This window comes from Oncorhynchus nerka, linkage group LG9b (assembly GCF_034236695.1).
Source record: "Oncorhynchus nerka isolate Pitt River linkage group LG9b, Oner_Uvic_2.0, whole genome shotgun sequence".
NCBI classification, from domain to species: domain Eukaryota; kingdom Metazoa; phylum Chordata; class Actinopteri; order Salmoniformes; family Salmonidae; genus Oncorhynchus; species Oncorhynchus nerka.
In genome coordinates, this window is record NC_088424.1 from 27,287,688 (window position 1) to 27,297,052 (window position 9,365).

The 9,365-nt window shown below is 45.0% G+C and overlaps 1 protein-coding gene across 1 annotated transcript; it reads left to right on the forward strand.

Annotated features, from left to right (window-relative positions):
• The first annotated feature begins 6,311 nt into the window (after positions 1-6,311).
• foxc1a (forkhead box C1a) lies at positions 6,312-8,451 on the forward strand. Its single transcript, XM_029641903.2, has one exon. It carries the CDS (start codon positions 6,575-6,577, stop codon positions 7,997-7,999), a length of 1,425 nt encoding a protein of 474 aa, XP_029497763.1. The 5' UTR covers positions 6,312-6,574; the 3' UTR covers positions 8,000-8,451.
• Positions 8,452-9,365: the final 914 nt, after the last annotated feature.

Genomic DNA, 9,365 nt, shown 5'->3' on the forward strand with positions numbered 1-9,365 from the left:
ACTTTGTTGTCTTTAGGCCATTTTGCCACAACTTTGGAAGTATGCTTGGGGTCATTGTCCATTTGGAAGACCCTTTGCGACCAAGCTTTAACTTCCTGACTGATGTCTTGAGATGTTGCTTCAATATATCCACATAATTGTTCTTCCATATGATGCCATCTATTTTGTGAAGTGCACCAGTTCCTCCTGCAGCAAAGCACCCCCACAACATGATGCTGCCACCCCCATGCTTCACGTTGGGATGGTGTTTTTTGGCTTGCAAGCATCCACCTTTTTCCCCCAAACATAACAATGTTCATGGTGACCAAACAGTTCTATTTTTGTTTCATCAGACCCTAGAACATTTCTCCAAAAAGTACAACCTTTGTCCCCATGTGCAGCTGCAAACTGTAGTCTGGCTTTTTTATAGTGGTTTTGGAGCAGTGGCTTCTTCCTTGCTGAGCGGCTTTTCAGGTTATGTCGATATAGGACTCGTTTCGCTATGGATGTAGATACTTCTGTACCTGTTTCCTCCAACATCTTCACAAGGTCCTTTGCTGTTGTTCTGGGAATGATTTGCACATTTCACACCAAAGTACGTTAATCTCTAGGAGACAGAACGAGTCTCCTTCCTGAGCGATATGACCACTGCGTGTTCCCATGGTGTTTATACTTGCGTACTATTGTTTGTACAGATGAACGTGGTACCTTCCGGCATTTGGAAATTGCTCCCAAGCATGAACCAGACTTGTGGAGGTCTACAAAAAAAATTATGAGGTCTTGGCTGATTTCTTTTGATTTTCCCATGATGTCAAACAAAGAGGCACTGAGTGTGAAGGTAGGCCCAGAAATACATCCACAGGTACACCTCCAAATGACACAAATGATGTCAATTAGCCATTGCAGTGGTGTGGAACCTAGTGTCCAAGTCACTTATGATGTTGTCCATAGCAGTAAAAAACACTGTGTTCTGAAACACCGTTGCTGCACTGTCCTGATCTCCTCTGTCTCTGTTCTGTCTCCTCTTGAGAGGTCTCATCATGGAATCTCTTCCTTTTCCTCTGTGTTCCTTGCTAAATTGAGGTGCAACATCCATTTGCGTTGCAATCAGTGTTGCCTCAGACAGGAGAGACTCCCATCCATCTCTAAGAGCCTCCATCTCTTCCTTTACGGCTCTGATATTGGCTGCCTCTGTGTCAAGTGAGATTTTTCCTGACTGGAGAATCACATTCCTGTCTTCAATGCATTGCAGTACCTGCAATTATGCCAACTGACATGTCATTCAACACAATGCTGCTCACCTCCTTCTTCAGTTGGGAGTAGGGCTGGTTCAGGGGTATGTGGATGGGGAGACAGGGCTGGTTCAGGGGTATGTGGATGAGGAGACAGGGCTGGTTCAGGGGTATGTGGATGGGGAGACAGGGCTGGTTCAGGGGTATGTGGATGGGGAGACAGGGCTGGTTCAGGGGTATGGGGATGGGGAGACAGGGCTGGTTCAGGGGTATGGGGATGGGGAGACAGGGCTGGTTCAGGGGTATGGGGATGGGGAGACAGGGCTGGTTCAGGGTTATGTGGATGGGGAGACAGGGCTGGTTCAGGGGCATTGGGATGGGGAGACAGGGCTGGTTCAGGGGCATGGGGATGGGGAGACAGGGCTGGTTCAGGGGCATGGGGATGGGGAGACAGGGCTGGTTCAGGGACATGGGGATGGGGAGACAGGGCTGGTTCAGGGGTATGGGGATGGGAAGACAGGGCTGGTTCAGGGTTATGGGGATGGGGAGACAGGGCTGGTTCAGGGTTATGTGGATGGGGAGACAGGGCTGGTTCAGAGGCAAGGGGATGGGGAGACAGGGTTGGTTCAGGGGTATGGGGATGGGGAGACAGGGCTGGTTCAGAGGTATGGGGATGGGGAGACAGGGCTGGTTCAGGGTTATGTGGATGGGGAGACAGGGCTGGTTCAGGGGCATGGGGATGGGGAGACAGGGTTGGTTCAGGGGTATGGGGATGGGGAGACAGGGTTGGTTCAGGGGTATGTGGATGGGGAGACAGGGATGGTTCAGGGGTATGGGGATGGGGAGACAGGGCTGGTTCAGGGGTATGGGGATGGGGAGACAGGGTTGGTTCAGGGGTATGGGGATGGGGAGACAGGGCTGGTTCAGGGGTATGGGGATGGGAAGACAGGGCTGGTTCAGGGTTATGGGGATGGGGAGACAGGGCTGGTTCAGGGTTATGTGGATAGGGAGACAGGGCTGGTTCAGAGGCATGGGGATGGGGAGACAGGGTTGGTTCAGGGGTATGGGGATGGGGAGACAGGGTTGGTTCAGGGGCTGGTATGGGGATGGGGAGACAGGGCTGGTTCAGGGTTATGGGATGGGGAGACAGGGCTGGTTCAGGGGCATGGGGATGGGGAGACAGGGTTGGTTCAGGGGTATGGGGATGGGGAGACAGGGTTGGTTCAGGGGGTATGGGGATGGGGAGACAGGGTTGGTTCAGGGGTATGGGGATGGGGAGACAAGGCTGGTTCAGGGGGGTGGGGATGGGGAGACAGGGCTGGTTCAGGGGTATGGGGATGGGGAGACAGGGCTGCTGAGCCTGAAGCCTCATCTGTTTGGCCTGGCACCAGGGAAGGGCAAGGATAACCGATTTAGTAAATTTGCCTCCATTGATTAAATGTCGGCTAAAAGAGGAGTGAAACGTAAACACTCAGAATTTTCTGTGACAATATTATTAAGCAACTAATGTTTGGGGAGCAAAAGTAGCCTATTTCACTATGGACTATGCTAATCACCACCACTCATGGACTACACCCACCTACCTTTGTGAAAAATTGGGTGACACTTTATTTTCTCTCTCATGTCTTTCTTTCCTTTCTTTTCATTTTTGGAAACCAGATTTTTCTTAGGGATGCTCTACCGGCACTCCTCACTCGCAATTCACTGCTAGCAAGTACAGTTCGAGCCTGGTTTGGGGGCAGGTCCGAACCATTTAATTTACATTGTAAATCAAAAATATTAATAATAATATAATACAATAATATAATAAAATATTATATTAATGATGATAGGTTAATAATTTTATATTTAAAAACATTTACCTAATCCCCCCCCCCTTCAAGTTCGCAAGTTAACATTCCAGTCTATGTCACTCTTACAATAAACTCAAATGTGCAAATACCTAGAGCTATGTGACTGATAGGTCCCGTATTGATCGCCAGGGGGCGCTAATTGCACACCATCAATGCAGAATTAGCTCCAATCCATAACCCATACTGGAAAGCCAATGAGCCATACCTAAAAATGATTCAGCCCTGCCACACAATTTTGAGTAAGGGCTATTCATATTTTTTTCCCATGTTGGACTTTGGGGCAGCAGGGTAGCCTAGTGGTTAGAGCGTTGGACAAGTAACTGAAAGGTTGCAAGTCCGAATCCCCGAGCTGACAAGGTACAAATCTGTCGTTCTGCCCCTGAACATTCCGTTAACCCACTGGGCGTTCATTGAAAATAAGAATTTGTTCCTAACTGGTTTGCCTAGTAAAATAAAAAAAATTACTTGGTGGACTTTTTCCACATACTTTTCAGGTAGTCGATATAAGCCCAAAAAAGTATAGCATGACACAACAAAACTAACCTACTACCCTGACCTACTGATGACACGCAAAGTAGGGCTATACAGTCCCAGTAATGCTTCTAACATGTTCAGCTTCGCTATAATATTTTGTATTTGTTAAAACAGATGAATTTATATGTTGTCGATAATTGTTCCTCTACATGAATTCAAACTACTGTAGCCCATTCATAACTTCAGTGATATCACAAATAAATAACATATCGCCTGGGCCTACTTGAGTAGTAGTAGATCTACTAAATGCATGGTTCAGAGGAATGGGGTACTGGGTGGGCAAAAGCATGGGGTTAAGTAAGAGACACGTTGGGAATTGTGTAAACAGCCCCGGGCAGTGGAAAAAGTTCATGCCCGGGTCCCTGTAAGAAGAAACCGATGGAGCGCCAGTGCACAGCCATTTAATCAAGACGACCTGTAAGGGATTAGGGCGATATTGAGGCCGTAATTTAGCCTCACAATGACCATTAACAATTTCATGTTTTCGCCTCCTGTGTTTATTCTCTAGAAAGTTAACATGTGTGGCAAAAGAGCAGCTGTAGGGGAGCATCTTATTCATCCTAAATGATATAGCCTTTGTCCACAGGCATTCACTACGACTCTGCGCCGCGATACACGTTTGTGTAGTTTGCATTCGTTTATTGGCAAATTTTAAGAACTATGGAATCACTTAATTGCATGAAATATATCCACGATGAAAGGGTGGGCTCATATCTCTGGTAAATATGCCTAATTTATTAATACAAAATAGCTAGGTATGCATGAAGAAATATTACACTTAGAAAAAAAGGTTCTGCATAGAACCAAAAAGGGTTCGATGCTTGCTTAAGGTTCTATATAGAACCGAAATTGTTTCCATATAGAACCATGTATGGAACTCAAGGGTTATATATGGAACCACATTTCAAATCAACTGAAAGTTTATTGATCACATACACAAATTTGCAGCTGTTTTCGAAGGTGCAGCAAAATGCTTGTGGTTCTAGCTCCAACAGTGCAGTAATCCCTAGCAATACAATTTTTTTTTAAATACACACATTTTAGTTCAGTGAAGAAGAACCCCTGGGGTTCTGATCAAAGAACCTTACAAAGGGGTTCTTTATAGAACCTTTAGGGGTGCCATCTAAGAAGCGAGTTTTCTAATAGTGTAGGCTTAATTAATATCAAAACGATAATATCACTTATATCACTTCTATATAATTAATATAATTGTTTATATATAATGCAAACCTGATCATCCATAATCATTTCTGATAGGCCGAACATTTTATTTTGAATAGTGTGTCCCTGGGATAATTTTGAGTGAATATGTTTTATTTTAGTAATAAAATTGGCAACCTAAAAAGATATTTACAACTGAATGTCATGGTGTCCACGTTTAGCAGCATATAAGAGAGGCTGTATAGAGAATAGATAAATACAACAAAACGGGTCTTAAGCGTGTTAGACATTCAACTTGATACAATCTGTTTGATTTTAGTTCGTTGTCTGAGCTAATAGATAAGAGGCTTTCCCATGCATCAAAAACTAACGGCAGGCCTATATAGTTTATCTTGTCTAAGCTACATTATAATGCAATTATTCCGTTAGTAGTCACACCTTTTGACCACAAGAATGACACGTTAGCTGTTTGACCACCCCATTTGGTTCCTCTATTTAATCTGCTTCTCACTTAGAGCAAACTTTCGCACCTTGACTCTTTCTCTGGCCAAACCCAGCTTTAATTCTGTCGTAATGAGATCTCACATACCGCCCACTGCACGGGATGAGGAGCACTCCGTGGAGCTTTGATCCGACCGAGCGTGTTGATTGAGACTTTTTACTAACAGACTGCCTTAATAAAGCTTGGTATTAGGACACTAAACGGCAGGAAGCAAACACTTGGGGTTATTGCCGCCTCCTAACGCGTATGTATTGCTTATTTGAAAACAGATGTGCGGCAAGTTAAGCTTGCAATTGAGTGATTCACCCAAACTGAGATGATAGAGGACTTTTTGTTGTCCAATTATTTCAGAATGAATAGCAACATGTAAGCACATTCTGAATGAAAACTATTTTTTAAACTTGATTGTAATAGCATATTAATGAATGTGCCAATTAAGGTCACACGAACTGTCTTAATCTAAATGTAGGCCTATATGGCTGCGTTTACAAAGGCAGCCCAATTCTGATCTTTTTTCCCCACTAATTGGTCTTTTGATCAATCACATCAGAACTTTTCACATCAGATCTTTTTCAGCGCTGATTGGTCAAAAGACCAACTCTTGGAAATAAACAAAAAAACAATCATAATTCGGGTGCCTACACAGGCAGTCCAATTCTGGTCATTGATTTGGGACTGTCTGTGTAAGTGCAGCCTATTAGGCCACCAGACAATATTTTCAGAATTTACTAAATACATTGGTATTCATTATTTATCCTTCCACCTGTTGGTTTCTCTAATGTGTTTGCTCATGTTTGGAAATATTCTTCAGTAACACATTTAGTTAATAATCTGATTGTGTACGTGAGCAGGCAGCGCGCTCACGCCTGGAGTCTTGTGTCTTTGGCTGGAAGGGACTGGGAGTTACCAACACCTCCTCTCTTTTTCTAAAGTCGTGTGTGTGGCCAGGATATTCATTGCTGCTCATTCTGTACTACCTGACCTCCAATTGGGCGCCTCGGATTATTTTGGGGAGGAGCTTTACTCGCAGCAAAAAGGGGGAAAGAAGTTAACTCCGAAAAAGTATTCTGTAGTGACGGATGCCCAAAGTTCAGACGTTTTTCCATGTGCGCCTCAGCACACAGAGATGGAAACCGCTTATACCTATTAAGACACGGTACAGCGCGTTCCTGATACTATCATTTTTCAAGTGACAGGACAGGAACTCCTGCTTTGAGCACCTCAGCTTTTCAGAAGGAAAAAGCTCTCCCGCTGCATACATTGGGAAGTTCGTTTTACGCAGGAGCATAGTTGAGCTGTGGGTAGAAGAAGACATGCAGGCGCGCTACTCCGTCTCGAGTCCCAACTCTCTGGGCGTCGTGCCTTACATTAGTAGCGACCAAAGCTACTACCGGGCCGCTGCTGGTGGAGGATACACCGGGATGCCGGCCCCTATGAGTATGTACTCTCACGCGGCCCACGACCAGTACCCGGCCAGTATGGCGCGAGCCTATGGACCATATACCCCGCAGCCCCAGCCGAAAGATATGGTAAAACCGCCGTACAGTTACATTGCGCTTATTACTATGGCTATCCAGAACTCGCCTGACAAGAAGGTTACCCTGAATGGGATTTATCAGTTTATCATGGAGAGGTTCCCGTTCTACCGAGACAACAAGCAGGGCTGGCAGAACAGCATCAGGCACAACCTCTCTCTCAACGAGTGTTTTGTCAAAGTTCCCCGTGATGACAAAAAGCCTGGCAAGGGGAGCTACTGGACCCTGGACCCGGACTCATACAACATGTTCGAGAACGGCAGCTTCTTGAGGAGGAGGCGACGGTTCAAGAAGAAAGACGCAATGAAAGACAAGGATGACCGGGGTGCTAAGGAGACGCCGTCTAGACAGGGCCGGGACACGGAGCAGCCAATGCAGGGCTCCCAGCCTGTCAGGATTCAGGATATTAAGACCGAGAACGGGAACGCTACACCCCCACAGACCGCCTCGCCCTCCCTGAGCACCGTGCCTAAAGTCGAGAGCCCCGGCAGCAGCAGCAGCATGTCCAGTGGTGGCAGCCCCCACAGCATCCCGTCCAACAGGTCCATTGGCATGGAGAGCTCCGAGCAGCAGCAGCAGCAGCACCACCACAGCCAGGCCCAGGGCTTCAGTGTGGACAACATCATGACTTCCCTCCGGGGGTCCCCACAGGGTGCCACAGAGCTTGCCCCATCCCTCGTCGCCTCATCCAGGACAGGTATAACACCGTCTTTGTCCCTAAATTATTCACCGAACCAGACGTCAGTCTATAGCTCACCCTGTAACCAAAACTCTATCTCCACTACCTCGAATGCGTCCTACCATTGTAATATGCAAGCAATGAGTTTATACGCTGGGGATAGATCTAGCCACCTAGTTCCTACTACCACCGTGGATGAAACGTTGCCAGATTACTCCATCACTACAACCTCCTCCTCTCTGGCCCACGGCAATCTAAACTCTGCGCAGGAGGGCCACCATCCCCACCAAGGGCGTCTTCCCTCATGGTACCTCAACCAGGCCGGGGACCTGGGCCACCTCGGGGCGACCTACCCCACCCAGCAGCAGAACTTCCACTCCGTGCGCGAGATATTCGAATCTCAAAGAATTGGCTTGAATAATTCTCCAGTGAACGGGAATAACAGCTGTCAAATGTCCTTTCCCTCTAGCCAAGCCATCTACCGCACACCGGGAGCTTTCGTATATGACTGCAGCAAGTTCTGACCAAAGTTTATTGTATTGATCTTTTTCATAAAAATAACTTGAGTCGTTTCTCCCACCACCTGCCCCAAACGATGGACTAAAACGAACAGAAAAGGACAGAAAAAAGACATGATCTTGGTTTGTAAAGAACAGTGTTACTGCAAATAACACGTAAGTCTCTTCTCGCTTTTGTGAAATGTTTAAAAGATATGCTAGAGATATTGCCAGTCTTTCATGGACATACTATAACGTGTAAATTGCATATAGTAATTTATTTCTAAACTGTAGCCGGATATTATGGACCAAACACCAAAAAGTGTTTCTAAATTGAATTGCCTTAATTGTCCGAATATGTTCCATTATATAAAAAGCGGAACCTGTATATCGTCCTACTCTTTCAAAGTTTCTCCTTTTGTTGAAAAGTATTCTGAAGGAATTTCATTGTTTGTTTAATAAATTGACATTTTATTTGAGTTAATGCTACGCTTGATTTCTTATAGACTATGACATTCTCAACACTGAAAATGGTGTAGGTTATGGTCTAATGTCCTTGCTTATGGATGCAAGCAAATAATAATGGAAACACGTATTTAATCCTTAAATCGATTGTGTGTTAGGGCTACTGTTTGGTAACCAATTATGGATCAAGGATTTAACTGCGTACGAGTTTAGGAGATAGTTTGCGGGATTTTAACCAGACCTTATGTATATGTCCTTCAGGCTTTAGGCTATATAGGCCATACTGCACCCTGATTCAAAAGTATCGGCAGTGATTGAAAAATCTTAAATCAGTATTTTTTCAAAGACAGGTTAGATTACCATCCTCACTGTAAATGTCCACAGAAAAAATATAAATCTAATCACGGAGTTGGGTCGGTTCGTTTAGGCTAGGTCTATGGCCAGACGAGTCCCAATCTCCGAAATAATTATAGTCTAAAAAAATAAGTGTTGCCTGATAACAAAATCTAAATCGAGTTGAATAATAAATAATTGCCTAAATTATCATGGAATGTTTCTAGATTAGGAATACATGTATTTATGTATTTTCTAAAGGTTGAATTTGAATGCAACTCGCTACAGTCAGTTGTGATTGAATAGTACGTCCTGTTCTCCAAGAGGTCAACTGCATATAGCCTACAAATAAATTGACCGTATGTGTTTTGATGACTTGAAGTAGCAGCGCATCTAGTTGATTGTTTTACTTCATATTTAAAGGGACACAGCTCTCCTCTTCTCAGACAAAAATGGTCTGGCAGCATCTTGACCTGGGGCCCTCTGGCCTCATAACAGTTAGTCGATGCATGCTAGCAGTCCGCACAGCAAAACTGACTTGTTTTGAATAGCCACGTGTGTTTACAGGCACATTCCAACGCTTAGTTAATATCAT

Bases quoted from the DNA above. Each gene is read 5' to 3' on its own strand.
- foxc1a (XM_029641903.2), top strand. From the start codon at position 6,575: ATGCAGGCGCGCTACTCCGTCTCGAGTCCCAACTCTCTGGGCGTCGTG.